The sequence below is a fragment of the Hyaena hyaena genome, unplaced genomic scaffold, assembly GCF_003009895.1.
Source record: "Hyaena hyaena isolate Hyena2069 unplaced genomic scaffold, ASM300989v1 scaffold_105, whole genome shotgun sequence".
NCBI lineage: Eukaryota > Metazoa > Chordata > Mammalia > Carnivora > Hyaenidae > Hyaena > Hyaena hyaena.
Genome location: NW_024080737.1, coordinates 1,971,216 through 1,988,297, shown reverse-complemented (window position 1 = coordinate 1,988,297; position 17,082 = coordinate 1,971,216). Strand labels below are relative to the sequence as shown.

Below are 17,082 nucleotides of genomic sequence, written 5' to 3'. Positions count from 1 at the left end.
TTTTTTATAGTTTATTTTTATTTTTGAGACAGAGAAAGACAGAGCATGAGCAGGAGAAGGGCAGGGAGAGAGGGAGACACAGAATCTAAAACAGGCTCCAGGCTCTGAGCTGTCAGCACAGAGCCCCATGTGGGGCTCGAACCCACAAACCGCAAGATCACGACCTGAGCCGAAGTCGGACGCTTAACCGCCTAAGCCATCCAGGCGCCCCCTTATGGAAATACAGGAAGAGAGGAAAAGGCAGCTGGAATCCAACTGACTTGGCTTGAGTCACATCTCTCCCACGGACATGTTCTGGGAATCTGGGCAAGCTGATTAACCTCACTAAAGCCTAACTTCTTCATTTATAAACTAGGAACAAATCCTCTGCCTAATAGTGTTGCTAGGAAGGTAATATGAGATGATGCATCTGGTTAAACACCCGGCAGAGCACCTGGCACAGTGAGTGCCCCATAAACAGCATCTGTAAAATCATTGCTTTATAACCTTTGAGGCTGTGGTTAAATCACCTGTTTAGTTTTCTCTTTTTTGGATTTGTAACAATTTGGATATCTTTATGGCCCTGCTCTTACTTTCTAAGAACTGAAGCTGTGGCCTGTGTCTGATCAGGGCCCAGGTACCTCATTATAAGCCTATATATTAATGTCTAATTATTCCCCAAATGGGCACACCTTGTTGCACCCTTTAATTTCAGCATCTCGTTAGTGCTCCATTTGCCCACCTTGTTATTTCCCATCCCCTCACCAGTGTCTCCCCCCTTTTTTTTGCCTTTCTTTTCAGTTCCCACATCTTATGCCCATTTCTTTATTCATAGCATTGATCCTTCCTTTTATGCTTGTCATGATTCCTTCCTTTCTGCACAGCTCATTACATCCCTCCATCTGTGAACCTCATTATGCCATCCCATTTTTATCTTGTTACATCCTCACCATGCACATATTATTAGCTCCTCCATTCATGCATAGCACTGCATTCTTTCTCTCTGCTTCTTATCACAACCTGCCCTTTCCACCCTTCCCATTTAATGCTTCCATTTATAAATCACATTACATCCCCCTCCAAATGGCTTCATCATTACATCCGTCCATTTATGCATCTCATTACACTTTTGCCCATGCACATTTCTATGTGCATTTCTATTTGTACATCTCATTATGGTCCCATCAAACATGCACATGTCATTACTCCCCTTTCAAATGTTTGCGTTGCATTACATCCTTCTATGTTTGCATCTCATTACATCCAATATTCCTAGGTTTGACAACAAACTAACAAAGAGAGATAAGTGTGTTACTTGCTTTTAGAAAACAAAATATGTTTCTCAGGCGCCTAACATCAGTGTTTCTTAAATGAGTCATTCATTTTGGAAAGATTTACATATTTATCTAGCTAAGAGATTTAAAAACAAAACCTCTCTATTTTATACACATAAAAAAGAGCTCCTTATCTTGTTTAGTTCAAATCATGGTCATTATCACTACTTTGTATTATTTCTCTACAGTTTACAAAGTGATGTGATTATCCATGAATTTATTTGTGGCAACAACTCTCTGAAAGAGACAGCTTTGCGATCATAGTCATGTTACAGAAGGAGAACTGCATCCAAAGCACCAGGAAATTAAGTTATTTCCCAAAAACTGTTAGTGAATGGTTGTGGCAGGGCTCAAAGTCAGATCTTCTGTCTCCAAAACCTACATTCTTTATGCCATACCACTCTGCAGAAAAAAAAAAATCCCTTATTTCTATGTATCATGTGTCATTTAATCTATTCCATAACACTTCCCTATGACAGAAGCTAGTGTTTGCACGCTTTAGGTTTGCTTTATTTCGTTTTCTAAAACAAAATGACGCAACATCAATGCTTTGAAATAAAACACTCAGCATTTTATGTTTATCTCTTTGTCCCTGAGTTTGAAGAACGAGATTACAAGAAGCTTTAGTGTGGATACCCCCAACAAGCAGAAATGCACATAGACTAAGATGCAAAAATCAGGAGAGAGAGATGGTCCTTTACTGATCTTCACCAGTAAGGCCAGCCTCATACAGGCCGAATAAGGGAAGTTCCCTACAAGAGATTTGAGGGGTTCCAAAGAAGACCTCCCTCCCATGTACAGAACCTTTCTTCCTGATAGATCCTAACCCTGGCCAGTCTCTGCTTCATTAAACTGTGTTCTCTGCCTCACTTTTATTTTTTATTATATTATGACATAGCTCATAAATTCAGTAAAGTGCAGAAAGATGATACCCATTCCCACCACAAGATAGAAGACATGTTTACATTTCTTCCGTATTTACTTCAAATATTCCCCTTTAGCAAAAAACAGAAATTGCAAATATTCTCCTAAGGTTGGTGTGTATTATTTCCATGAATATTTTTGTACTATTGTTTTAAAATGTTACATAAGTGTTGTCATAGTGCACATATCTTTTGCAATATCCTTTCTGTGCTTAACATCATGTTTCAAAAATATATCTATCTTGGGGTGCCTGGGTAGTTTAGTCAGTTAAGTGTCCAACTTCGGTACAGGTCGTGATCTCACGGTTCATAAATTCAAGCCCCACTTTGGGCTCTGTGATGACAGCTCAGAGCGTGAAGCCTGCTTCAGATTCTGTGTCTCTTTCTCTCTCTCTGCCTCTCTCCTGCTCATGCTCTGTCTCTCTCTGTCTCTCACGGGTAAGTAAACATTAAAAAATTTTAAAAATATATATCTATCTGTTCACACATGTGAAGCTAGCTCGTTCATTTTAGGATCTATAAAATTTTCCATTGTGTAAATAGACCAGTTTGCTTTACCCATTTCTCTATGAGGGGTAATTCAACATCACATTGCCTTGATCTCTTAGTACTTCATCAGTGCTTAATGCTTAGTGCCGTGCTCTACCTGTTGAGTGACTAAATGGAGACATTTGAAATTCTCACATCATGGGAAGCAATGCCTTCTCCAAAGATCCATGGCAGAGTCCATTTTATCCTCATTGTAACTGCTCCGAAAAGTAAACACATCAACAAAATGACAGTTCTTAAATAAAACTGGCCCCTGTCCACATGTTGATATGTACTTGTGTATTAAAATAATTGTACCTCAAAAGGGTGGTCTGATTCCTGGAATCTGGAATGCTTCTTATGTTAGCAAAAGGCAAGAAAAATGAAGAAAAATGCAATGTTTGCCACAGCAATGTGGTTGATTTTTCCTCTGGTTTAAAAAGCAGCAGTTTAAGGAGCCATTGGAGACTACTGCCAGTCCCTGATGCAAGCAGACCAATATGACTGTGGTCACCAAAAGCGTGGCCTATTTCAGATATATGAAAGGACTGTTAGATAGTAATCCTTCTAGAACTTTCAGAGCCTAAAAAGTCCTTCCATTGTGATGCAGAAAAGGAATTCTTCATATTGTGCTGGTGGGAATGTAAATTGGATCATTCTGAAAAGCAATTTAATAGAACTTTGTGAAGTTAAGGATATGCACGATACTACATTTTTAATGTCTCATGCAAACAAAATTTCTGGAGTGGAGCAGATTATTTATAGCTAATAACCTCACTGACTCCCTTTTGCTTCCATTATTAATCCTGGGCAGGTGTCATCCTACACATACCAGGGACCATACTATAGGAAAAGAAATGCTGAAACTATAAATCTGGATAATTATATGGTAGGGGGGGCAGCACCCCCACTTATCTGAAAGGAAGGGAGAAAAAGTTTTGCTCCTTAAGAAGGATTCTGGGTTCTACTACCTTTTGGGATATAAATAAATCTCTTCAGGGGAAGGATAAGACCATTGTCTCCAGCTTGACAGCTTAAAGATGTCTCCAAATCCTGGGTCTCATCCCCACCTTGCGATGTAAACACATTCCATTTATCTCTGGAGGATTAATCTCTCTAAATGGTCTCTTACTTCCTAATAAGTTATAAATTAACTTCTCAAGCTTGTTCTTTTAGCCCGAGTCCCAAGTTTTAGTAAAATTTTCTCAGAAAGCCCAAAGTATGCAGAAACATAAAAAAAATTTTTCTCTGCAGTCTTAAACATATCCTGTGGTGCAACAATTCCACTTCTTTTTTAAAAAATTTTCATGTTTATTTTTGAGAGAGAGACAAAGACAGGGAGAGAGAGAGACAAAGACAGGGAGAGAGAGAGAGTGGGGTAGGGGCAGAGAGGGAGGGAGACACAGATTCCAAAGCAGGCTCAAGGCTCTGAGCTGTCAGCACAGAGCCCAATGTGGGGCTCAAACTCACGAACCACGAGCTCGTGACCTGACCCAAAGTCATATGCTTAACCAACTGAGCCACCCAGGTGCCCCCAACAATTCCACTTCTGAATGATTATCCCAGAAAAATTCATACATCCACAAGGGGACACGTATGAGGACATTCATTGTTACGTGGTTCATGTAAGTGTAAACATGGGGCACAGTTGGTGCTTCTCACTAGAGGAATGGTTAAATAAAATGTGGCACGGCAGATGTACACTATGACATCACTGTATGGCAGTAGTGGCAACGAACTAGGTATACACATGATGCCATGTACACATCTTGAGAGTAACAAGAAAGAAATAGAATATGGTCCATGGCATAACAGGAAAATGAAAAATACGCTAAGCACTACTACATATCTTTCAGGAATCCAGACACATTTGAAGGAATATATCAAACTCAAAAGCATGAGCACCTCTGTAAAGGGGATGTGGGAAGAGCATCTGGGAATGAGAGTGGTGTCAGGGATAATGAGGGGGAAATAAGAGAAGGACCTCGCCCCCAACAAAATCACCTACATGGCTGAGGAGTATGGTTATGCTACTAACTGACTTCCAGAGGAGAAAAAGAAAGCCTCTTCACTGGGCTCATTCCATATCAGCACCCTCTGTGATCTAGTGTCACGTGGTAGTACAGTAGTCCCCTGCTGTATTCTCCACATGCATTCCAAGACCACCAGTAGATCCCTGAAACCACGGATAGTACTGAACCAAGTATATGCTATGCTTTTTCCTCTACGTACCTATGATAAAGGTTAATTTCTAAATTAGGCACAATAAGAGTTCAACAATAACTAATAATGAAATAGAATAATACAACAATACACTGTAATGAAACTTACGTGAGTGTAGTCTCTCAGAATATCTTATACTGTACTCACTGTTCTGCTTGTGATGATAGAAGATGATAAAATGCCTAGTGATGAGATGAACGGCGGTGGATGATGCAGGAAGTGCGACATAGTTGCAGTAGGCTACTACTGACCTACTCATGATACATCAGGAGGATTATCTGCTTCCAGACTGGGGTTGACAGTGGGTAACGCAAACTTTGGAGAGTGAAACCACAGATGACGGGGGACTACTGCCCATAGTAGTGCTAGAGGCTCAATGTATAGTTGTTAAATGCAGGTGGCAACCATCGACACTGGCTGTCATGCCAGAGGTTCCAATGATTATATTTTACTGCTGTCACCACTGTAGAAATGTCAAATTAATCTTTTGCCCTTGCTTCCACTCTGATTAAAAATACTTCGCTGCCTTTAATGGGCTAAATTTGAAAAGAAATTGGGTTCATAAGGAAAGTAATTGTGGGTTTATCAAACATTTATGAAGTTTCACCCAATTTTCCACCTTTAGTTTCTACTCAACCCATACACTTACATTAGCTTTTGCATAAACTGCTTTATTTAAACTCTTGTAGTGTTTACTGCCAACATTTTATAATCACATTATTTTCTCATGATCCTTAGGCGAATGTGAAAACTTGACTTTTTGAATCAAGTCTAATATTCTAACATATTTGGTGGTTCTTACATGAAAGAGTTCTTCAGAACTTCTTATGAAATGAATCAAACATGCTTTCTTCCAGCCACTTGGAGCCAGACCCACGGTTAGAATTGCCATGACTTGCCAAGAAGCAGCTCAGTTCTTCCCAATGCACTGGTACTCAAAGGATAGGAAAAAAGTCAAGTCTATTCTGTGATCTATAGTGAGAGTAAGGAGCTGGCCTCATCGCCCTTACGTACTTGTATGTACCTACAGTTCCCTTATTAGTCTGTAAGAGAGAAAGGAGAGACAATGGAACAGAGCACATGTGTGACATCTACATTGAATACTGAATTATATTATGAGTTCTTCTGGGTCAGCACCCTTGCTGCCTCTGCTCGGAGTCTGTCTCCCACCTGTTGCCCACTCCTTCCCCACACATCCCAGCCTTCTGCCAACTTTCAGATAAGCCTCAACAGCCTGAATTTTCATGCTTTTTCTCTTCCTTCCAAGTTGGAATAATAATGTCTCTGATCTTCAAGAATGGAATTTTTGCTCTCGCAACCAGATTGTATATGTTGTCATTTGAAACCAAACTATTGTGGAAGAATATAAACATATGCACAAGAGGATTGAAAAAGTCCTCAAGTACCGATTAATGGAAACAAATCAGTCATCATCCTCTGTTCCCAAGGATGTAAGGTTAATCACCAGTCACTACACATCAGAATAACCTAAGAGCTTGTTTAGAAATGCAGATTCCCAGGCACAAACACAGGCTTATTGCATTAGGCTTCTAGGAAAGGAACCTGTATTTAATGTTTGTAACAAGTTTCCCTGGGATTCCTGGTACTGACACCTCCTGAGAACCAGTAATTTGGAAATACTGAGAATAAGCAGTCAGCATGCTATATTGAAGGATTTAGACAAACATTCTTCAATTACTCATATTTTATTCTAAAAACTTGTTTTATAAAATTCAACAAAACAAATTCCTATAACACACATAAAGATGTAGGTATATTTTTCAAAAATATAACTGAAAGGGCTTATTTGCATAATTGAATAGATGTGAAGGTTAAAAACCTAAATTCTACTGTTGATATAAATGAGAACTAAAATCTGTGTGTCTCAATTAATAAACATTTACAAACATTCATTGAACATCTATTATGAGAGAAGTGCTATATTAAGTATTTTCAGAAGCTGTAAAATAATATAGAAATTAGTCTTCCTGAGGCACCGAGGTCATTCGGTTAAACGTCTGACTTCGGCTCAGGTCACACTCTCACAGTTTGTGAGTTCAAGCCCCACATCAGGCTCTGTGCTGACAGCTCAGAGCCTGGAGCCTGCTTCAGATTCTGTTGTCCCTCTCTCTCTCTGCCCCTCCCCTTCTCCACTCTCTCTCCTTCAACAAAGAAAAAGAAAGAAAGAAAGAAAGAAAGAGAGAGAGAGAGAGAGAGAGAGAGAGAGAGAGAGAAAGAAAGAAAGAAAGAAAGAAAGAAAGAAAGAAAGAAAGAAAGAAAGAAAGAAAGAAAGAAAGAAAGAAAGAAAGAAAGAAGAAAGAAAGACAGACAGGCAGGCATTAGTCTTCCTGCCAAGTGGCTTTAATCCAGTTGAGAGCCAAAAAAGTCACACTGGAAGAAGCTAAAATCACAACTCACCACAAATAAAGATGTGTTTCAGTTTTCCTCTGTAAGGAATACTGTGGACCCAATGCATTATTGTATCACATCCTTGGAATACAGGATAGCGTCTCCATCTATTTATCCTTGGTTCCTGACACCAGGTGCTATAAATACTACTTGCTATAAATTAAATTGAATAATAATATTTTTCAGAAGTTGATTTAAAAATTAAATTATAGCATAAATATTCTTTAGAGTTTCTTTTGCTACTTTATTCACTCAATGCACAGTATGTTTCTTAGAAGACGCTATGATCGCACAATGTAGGACAATAAGAATAACATAAAGATAAGTGACATAAGGATGACTCATTAATTTTTTCCCTCAATAAGTTTATTGTACACCCTGGACTTCACATAATTAGAATTCGTACACTAGAAATAACTGTAAAGACAAAAAGCCCTCCTCTATTGTGAAAATATTGGAAATCGTTAAAAAAGAAAAAAAAACCTCTTGTTTACATATCTTAAAGCATACTTGAAGTATGTGTGTAGAGTTGATCCCATTAACTATAGGCACACAGAGCACATGAGGCAATCCTATGTCTTGTATCTGTGCAAAAATAGCTTTAAACAGAATTTAAATGTACCAGAACACAAAGTTCTTCCAGATGTATGCTTTCACTGATTTCTGGAAAATTGCTTCCCCATACCCTCTCACACTACATCGACCACTGTATAAGACCCTGAAGCCACTTTGCACTTTCACAGAATCCATAGCATTGACTCATGCTGTCATTATCATCCAAATAATGTTGTAAATATCCTCTCGTCTTTCCAGGCTATCTGGCTATTTTTCCCCTAAGAGGCTTTGCAAGAGACTTTTTATATAGTTCTCCAAATTCCTACTCCCGTTAATGATTTTAAAAAATGGAGAAACATTCATTGAATTGGCTACTTAAAAACATCATTTTTCCTCCAGGGGCTTCTATCCCTTTTGAATTAGATGGTGTTTATCAAGAAAACCTTTCTTACTGTGTCCTTACTATGATTATATATCTTTTTCTTTATATTCTTCTGTTTTTATTGAGGCCTGATTTGGAGTGTTCTTGAAAGAATGTGACCTCTCTAAGTAGAATCATCATTTTCATTGAGAATGGGCCAACAGAGTGTCTGTCACCTTCCCTTCTTCATGGCACAATGTCAGTATTGAGCCTTTGTGCTACATAACAAATTGCCCAAACCTAGCAGTTTAAAAGAACATATATTTGTTATCTCACAGTTTCCTTGGGTCAGGAGTCTGCTTGTGAGCTAGCTGCGTCTTCCACTCAGGATCTAACAACACTGCAGTCCAGATATTGGCTAGGCTATGATCTCATTTGGAGGTTTGACTGGGAAGGTTCTCCTTCCAAATGTGGTTAGGCTGTTGGCAGATATCATTTGTTTGGGGTTGTAAGACTAAAGACCTGCAACTCTTACTGGCTATTGGCTGAAGGCTGACTTTAGTCCAAGAGGCCACCCCAGTTACCTGCCATGTGGCCCTCTCCATAGGCACTTCACAACACGGCAGCTTGCTTCTTCAAGGCCAGCAGAAGAGTCTCTCCTATGCATCTGTTAACAAGATAGGTGTGTGTGTGTGTGTGTGTGTGTGTGTGTGTGTGTGTGTGTGTGTGGTGTATGTGTTTGTGGGGGAGGAGGGTATGTGCAGTGTGTGTGCAGTGTGTATGTGTTTGTGTGTACATAATAACATAATCATGGAATTGATATCATCTTTGCCATTTTCTCAGAAGCAAATCACAGGTCTCTCCCACACCTAAGAGGAAGGGTTTACATGAAGGAATGGACACCAGAAGATAGAAATTATGGTGTGGTGAGGGGTCACTCTAGGGTCTGTCTACCACAATGCCATTGAACTAAAGTACTCATGGAGGGACTGTACTTAGATATGAATGATTTTTATTATTCTTCTGGAATCTAGTTATTTTAAAATAAGCTTATAATTCTCTAAATAAATCAATTTTAGTTCTCTTGTATTTTTTTTTTAAAGTGCCATATAGCAATTCTCAGGCAAAGCCTCAGAAGTTATAGGACCCAGGAGGGTAAGGAAGATAAATAGGAGAGAGAAATAATGACCCCAAGCATAGGCAGGAAACCAAAATTCCAAAAATGTAGGTATCACTAGTTGATGGTTTATGTTTCCTTGTTTTGTGATTTATTTTGCTTTGATTTTCCAACAATATTTGGAGCTACATGTATTGCATCTGTCTCTCTTCAAGGTTGACTGTTATTACTGATTTCAACAGTTCAGAGAATTACCCTCTATCTTCTTCAGTCAGTTCCTTTTGCATAACACTTAAATCCTCTGAAGAAGTAAGCCTGCTTTAACTTAAGAACTTGAACACTGGGATGTAGCTTGCCATCTGTCCTCAACTTTTTAAGTAACTTTTTGCCAAGACAAATGTGGATTATAGACAACAACCTGGGACATTTCTGGTCTCAGAACAGGAGAAATGAAGGAACCCTTACATATTATTTTAAGTACTTTGTTTGTTAGCAGTGTTTGTGGTGAATGAAAAATTGATCCTTAGTTGTGTGTGAAATAGAGAAGTGATCTGCATGCCAATGGCCAAGTATAGACTTCAGAGACTACACAGTTCTGAAACTGAGATTTATGAACATCTGCTTTTCCCCCATAAATTTAAATATAGATTTGATCCTTTGAAACCTGAAAAACTCCCAGGTGCTTCTTCAGTCTTTATCTTGGGAACATGCTTTTTAAAAAAATGGTATTAAACATTAGCAACTCAAAATGCTATATTCCACATGTCGAGGCTCCAACATGTCCAGTGTGAGAACACAAACCATAATAGTCTTAATAAAAAATGCTGAAAAGCATTTCTTTCTGGTCCCAGTTTATGCCTTTCATTAGTCCACAAATATTTATTTAATGCTTGCTTATGGGATAGGCGTTTTAGCGCTGAGATCATAGCAACCAATATAACAGAGAAAATCCCTGCCTTCATTGTGTTTATGTTCCAGTGAGTGTAAATGTTCTCTTAAAAGAATTCCCTTTAAATGTTCATGATACTTTCATATAGTTCATTGGAAAACTCTGCACCGGGCTTGCAAACCAATGTTAATCCATTCCTGATGTTGGACTAGATTCTTGGGATTCAACTATGAACAAAGTAGATGTTTATTCTCACAGGGTTTAAGAACCCTGTGAGAGTTTGGCATATTTCTCACCTCTATTAAGAAACATAGACCTGGGAAATGGGAACTTTGGGGTAGGAACTGAGGAGCCACTTGCCCATTCTTTATGTTAGATCATCCTAAGCAGTATCAACAGTGCCTCCCTCCTTTGGCTCTTGGGCTTACTAAGAGCTGTTACTATGAGTAGAAGGTAAGAGTGTGTGGACCAGAGGAAGGGAAATAAAATCACAACTCTGCAGAGGACAAACACATAAGTCAGCTGGGCACGTGGAAGGCTAGCAAAGGCATTAAATCCCTCTTAGGAAAGCAAGTTTTTAAGAGCACAGTTCTGACCACCCTGTAACAGAGGACACAAGGCATTTACATAATAGGAAAGCCTCAGGAGGACAGTAGAGCTATTTAATTTGGTTAGGCTAATAGTATCCCATCCATTTACAGTGTAATAGAACCTCTCTCCTCTGCCTCTTAAACATGAACACATTGGCACGATGCCACAGGGCACATAAACCAGCGCCAGTCTTCTTGGTGTGTTGATTCAACTCAGCTATTGGGAGAGGGACAATTAATTAATTTACTGATAAGTAATTTAAGACATTATTTTCCATTAAAACCAATACAGCCATATCATGGAATATAATGCAGGATTTGCATATACCTTTAAGATAAAACACAAAACTAAAACAGTGACAAAGCCAAGGGTTGAGGGATTAAGCCCTCTCTCATATCTCCCATCAGCCCCCTACAAAGCCAACCTAACAAAAATAATTTTTCATATGGATAATGGATTCTCAATTTCATGCAAAGTATAAATAACAAACTCCCCTACAACTTTCCTTTCAACCACGCTGTCACTTGCATACCCCTCCTTTTTAGAAATTCTGGAGTTGCCATTAGATGTAAGAAAATGGTGCGCTGGGGTGCCTGGGTGGTTCAGTCGGTTGAGCATCCGACTTCACTCAGCTCAGGTCATGATCTCGTGGCTTGTGAGTTCTAGCCCCACGTCAGGCTCTGTGCTGACAGCTCAGAGCCTGGAGCCTACTTCAGATTCTGTGTCTCCCTCTCTCTCTGCCACCTTCCTGCTCATGCTCTGTCTCTCTCTGTCTCTCAATAATAAATAAACATTAAAAACTTTTTAAAAAAGAAAAGAAAGAAAGAAAATGCTGGGCCACTTCAGACCTTGCTTCTGAGCCCTGGGGCCCAGCCCTGGGGCCAATGATCACTATCCTCTGCATTTAAGAGAAGTCCCTTGAAAGAGTTTGAGATAGCTGCTCTTTTGCAAGATGGGCCCAGAAAGGTTTTCTCAGTGCTCTCTCCTTGTCCTTAGCACTGAGTCTGAGTACTGGCCCTCCTGCTCCCACATCCCTCTTCTCCAGTCTTCGAATGCTACATAGCAGGCAGATCAGCTTATGTTCTTTGTGCTTTGTGTTCCTGGAACAGGATCTGGACCAGGTACAGCTCCATCTGGAAGAAGTGAGATTCTTTGATGTATTTGGCTTCAGCGAAGCAGCAGGAGCATGGCAATGCTTCATGTGCAACAACCCCGAGAAAGCGACCGGTGAGAGACCCCTCCCTTCCACTTGATGCTAAGAATCACTTGTGCCCCTGGGATTTACAGGGACCCATGAGCCCTGCCATTCTAGTTGGCCTTCTTACATGAACATCCTAAGTTGTAATAATGTATGCCTGATGGCCTCTGCCTCATGCTGAGAAAGGCATCTACCCAAAGTGGGAATGAGAGAAAGGAAAGATGTTGAAAGGGAAAGAAATATAAACCAGAAACGAGCAAGAGAAACAACACCTTATGTGTAGTCATCAAGAAAGTAGTACTGGCTATTTTGCCCTGAAAGCATTCATTTCAGTCCAGATGGCCCTGAGGGATAGAGAAAAAAAGGCAATCTGTCGAAAGTTCCAAGGAAAAAAGATGCCACTGAAGGAGTGAATGCATGCACAAGCCCTGTCTTCTCATGGTCACCCCTTACACTTTAAAAAAACACTTTTTAAAAATGTTTATTTATTTTTGAGAGAGAGAGACAGAGCATGAGTAGGGGAGGGGCAGAGAGAGAAGAAGGTGCAGAATCCAAAGCAGGCTCCAGGCTCTGAGCTGTCAGCACAGAGCCTGATGTGGGGCTTGAACCCACAAACCATGAGATCATGATCTGAGTCAAAGTCGGGTACCTAACTGACTGAGTCACCCAGGTGACCTACCCCTTATACTTTTGCTTCATGATTCTGCTGTGAAACATTTCAAGAGTGAGGAATTATTTGAGGAATAACTTCAGAGCTGTTATTTACCCTCTCCCTCCCTTTCTGCTGCCCAAGGAATTTGATCTATTGACCTTGCCTAAAAATAATAATTATTAGTGAATATAAGCCAAGCCCTATGCTAAACATATCAGCTATAGCTCATTAACCTTTACAATGATCTTATCAGGTTGGTACTAATATTATCTCCATTTTACTTATGGGGAAACTAGGTACAGAGAAATATGATTAACTGAGGTCAGACAGGTAATAAATTAATGGTAGCAGGGTTTGAACCCAGTCTGACCTCAGGGCCCATGATCTTAACCATTCCACCATTGTGCCTCCTGGTTACACTTGCTCCAATCTGACCGGTAGAATTAGGTTGATAATAAATATGTCTTCACACAGTTATACTGTCCTTGGAAGCAGACTAGTTCATCACTCACTTGCCTTCTGAGAGGACACAGAGTTCTCAGTTCTCAATGCTGACACAGCTCAGGAACTGCAGTTTCAACCAAGAGAATAGTGTTAGAACACTGCTGAGCCCAAAGCCACTTTGTAGTTGAGCCATCTCTAGAGAGCCACGGATTACACTGCCCATACCCATTCCTTTCGTTTTAGGATTTTGTGCATCTTAAAGACTACCCGTTGTGGTAAGTCCATTCTCTTGCTAACTGCCAAGAAATTAAGACTGAATGGAAGAAATGTGTTTAGTTGGCCAGATGGAGTTGTGAGGGGCTCATGGAGAGGCACCAATTAAAATGTATTAGCCAGCAGAAAAGGTGTGGATGGAAGAGGCTGGCAGTGCAGGATGGCAGCCTCTGTGAGGCACAGATTGTTGGCTGATTACAGAGTCTGCATTGAGCTAATGCCAGAGTGAACACCCCAATTTTAAAAAGTTAATTTGAGCAAATAAGGAATTGGGGAATTGAATGTCTCCATTATAAAACTTCCTCATTATACTTTATTCCACCTATGGAAAAGAGCATAAACGAAACTATTTGAGAACATGGCGAAGTAGGGTGCTTATCTTAGGTGGCTTTTAGAGACCCTTAAGAATTCTCTTTCCAAGTAAGCTGAGTCCTTAGTTCAATAAACATTTAATCGTATCTGGCCAACGGAGGCCTCAGAAGAGGGGCTGAAAGTTAAAAACACAAAGTGTTCCTTTAATATATGTTTTCTCAAATTCGCTGCCATATGCTTGAAAAGAACATTTTGCACATTTACTTTTTCTTACTTGTGTTTCTCACAGTTAAATATAGACCAGGAATATATAGCAATAAAAATTCAAACAAGGCCAAATATGTTATAGCAGAGCATATTGATTCAAAATGCTTGGCTCTAAAAACTTCACTGTGCTTAGATTTCTTTGCTCATTTCCTTTTTGCTACATGAAAGGGAATGTGAGTCTGAGAGAAGTCCTATTTTCAACTATTATTTTCACCAAAAACTCTTGATTCCCTGAAAAATGTATGTAGATTGTTGATCTCATCTTATTTAAGCATGTAGATTGTACATTTCACAGAAGTGAAAGGTCTAACATAATGGTGCTGACACATATTATTCATGGAGACAATATTTGCATTCATGTTCTTAAATTTTAAAGATGACCAAGACATAGGAATAAATATTTTATTATTTGGTTACGCACAGCAAACGTAGCACCCGCAGCCCACTTTTCATTTACTTAACATATGTTTGTTGCATTGGTTGAATGTCTTCTGTAGGCCAAAGCTTGGGACAAAATATGAGTAAGGTGCAATATCTCTCCTCTGAAGGGGTTCATAATCCAGTTAGGGCCAGAAAGCATATATGGAAAAATCTAGCCTACTTGTATGTTTATAGGAGGGAATGAATACTGCTGAGTGAGTGAATGAATGAATAATATTTGGAAATGACAAAATCAAAGGTGTCTCAAACGTTAAAATAAAATATTTCAAGATTGTGATTATGTATTAATTCAAATTAAATACATCACTATACCATACCCAGTGCATTGTGAATCTGGTAAGTGAGGATGGGGCTTCTTTCCTCCTTGAGATAAGTCACTATATATGAAACAAATAGCCCACTTCCCCAGCTTAGCACCTGACGTGCTATGCCTGACTTTTTTTACTGCTTTGGGTTTAATCAGTGCTCCCAGAGTCCAGATGCCCATCACAGGGTTCAAAGAGAGGAGGAGTTTAAAGAAGTAGAATTGGGGAGCCTAAGACAAAAGAAATTTTTAAAAAAACTGTATTATTTTTGAAGTACTGACAAATGAAAATAATTGCTGTCAAGTATTCAGTGTTCCCATATAAAGCAAAAAGTGCTGTTAAGCATCTCCATAAATGAGAAATAAAACGAGGTATTTAGAAATTTCAATTAGACATCAAGAAGGACATTCTAAAAGATAAATCCTTCTTAACAATATATAGACCAAACTATATGAATGGGACTCATTCAGAAATTGACAGCAAATCATCTGGCTTACATGGTCACCTAAGTACATTCTCTTCTCTTCTCAGATTAAAGTCTTATCACCTACCAGGACTCCTAGCAGCATACAGAAATTCACAGGCATTTAATATCTGGTAGTCAGTAAAGTATACTTTGAATCCATTAGGTACAGATGAACTCAGAGGAAACTGAACGCTACAATAGTCTAAAGGTCCTGAAATTATTATAATTGCTGTCATTTATGATACTAAAAATGAGCTAAGTAATTTTATGATTATTATTGACTCCATTTTACAGATGAGGAGACTGAAACAATTTTCCCAAGGTCACACAGCTACCAAGTGATAGAATCAAGATTAATGCAGCTTAATTCCTGAACCTGAAACTTCAACCTCTTAGGCAAATCCAAATTGAGGACATGGAATATTGGAAATTCCAAGAACAATTATTCCACAATGTTATAATATCTACCTCTCCAGTGACTTAATGTACTTAAAGAAGAACAAGGGCTTTGGTATGATAATGTGTGGGAAATGATTACATGAGGGAAATGGTTACGTAGAAGCTATTTCCAATCCCTCCAATTGCTGATTCAGTTTCCGAAAATTATTTTATAAAAATACAGAGTAGAAGATTAGAAAATCACTGAAATAACTCAAGAATCCTCTGAGATTTGCTTGTTGGTGTTTATTGCCAATCCCATTACTCCACGTGAATGAGAGAATAGAGATTGAGCAAGTGGATAGAACAGAACAGAACTTACTTCTGGAAAAACAAGCAAATCCCCCTTATCAGTTGCCCTCATGTCTTGGAACCACTAATGCATGCCTAGCAGTCACAGTTAGTCAGCCAGCTCATCCTGGAACACATCTGGCTTTCAGTTCAGTCCCATTTGTTAAAAGGAGGAGGAAGAACTAGGTCGTGACTTTCACTCTTATTTCTCAAGACACACGGGATGCCTATGTTCTTACACCCTAGAAAAAAATAACTTAGAGATGTCTCAGTTTTGGCGCTCGTGTCCTCCTCTATAAATCTGAGCACTCCCAGTGTGATTACTCTCTTAGTCACTAGATATTTAGATGTTGAATGTGATCGTCTGTGGGAGGTCTCCTTAGGTTATAAAAGAAAACAAAAACATTTTTTTCAAACAACCTTCAATCACGACTCCTCTTTAGAACATGATTTCAAATATTTGTGCTACAGAAGCATACTATTCATTATATCGGACTAGCAAATGGAGATGGTTGTAGAATGATATGAAGAAAAGAAAGGCCTCTGTCAGGAGATTTTCTTCACACACTGCAAACCGGTAATAGTGGTGGCTCTCCTTTGCCGGACACCTTCGGTGTGGGCTAGGTAACTTTCCACTCCAAATGCCAATGTGAAAGTGGGCTCAGTGGCCTCTGAGGACCCAATCTATAGGCCACCAATACCTCTGTGAGTCCATTAATATGGAAACAGTGGATGTCATTATCAACTTTCACAGTACTTTGAACGTAACAGAAAAGAAAACTCCATTTTGGGTTTATGTGGTGGCTGGGTTTCCCCTGTGACGCCTCCCCTCCAACTACATGTGGTAGAATATTGTCTTATGTCCTACACATGGGTAGAGTCAGTCCCAAAAGCAGGACAGAGCTTGTGTAGGATAACTTCACATTTACCTATAATTAGAGACTATTGAATATGCACTCAATATTATATAAGTTGAACTCCAGCTTATTGTTCAAAGATACTTTCCATTATTTAATGACAAGATAAATGCATACATATTGACTCAGACTAGAAATCTCTTCTTTTCCCCCTCTTCCCATTTTCCTG

General features: G+C 39.3%; 1 protein-coding gene across 2 annotated transcripts in view; it reads left to right on the top strand.

Moving 5' to 3' along the window:
* Window positions 1–17,082, top strand: part of VEPH1 (ventricular zone expressed PH domain containing 1) — a 218,740-nt gene that overhangs the window by 183,610 nt on the left and 18,048 nt on the right. For both annotated transcript variants that reach the window (XM_039236070.1, XM_039236068.1), the window contains one exon: window positions 12,019–12,136. In XM_039236070.1, coding sequence (XP_039092001.1) covers window positions 12,019–12,136 — 118 coding nt within the window. The remainder of the gene's footprint in view (window positions 1–12,018; window positions 12,137–17,082) is intronic.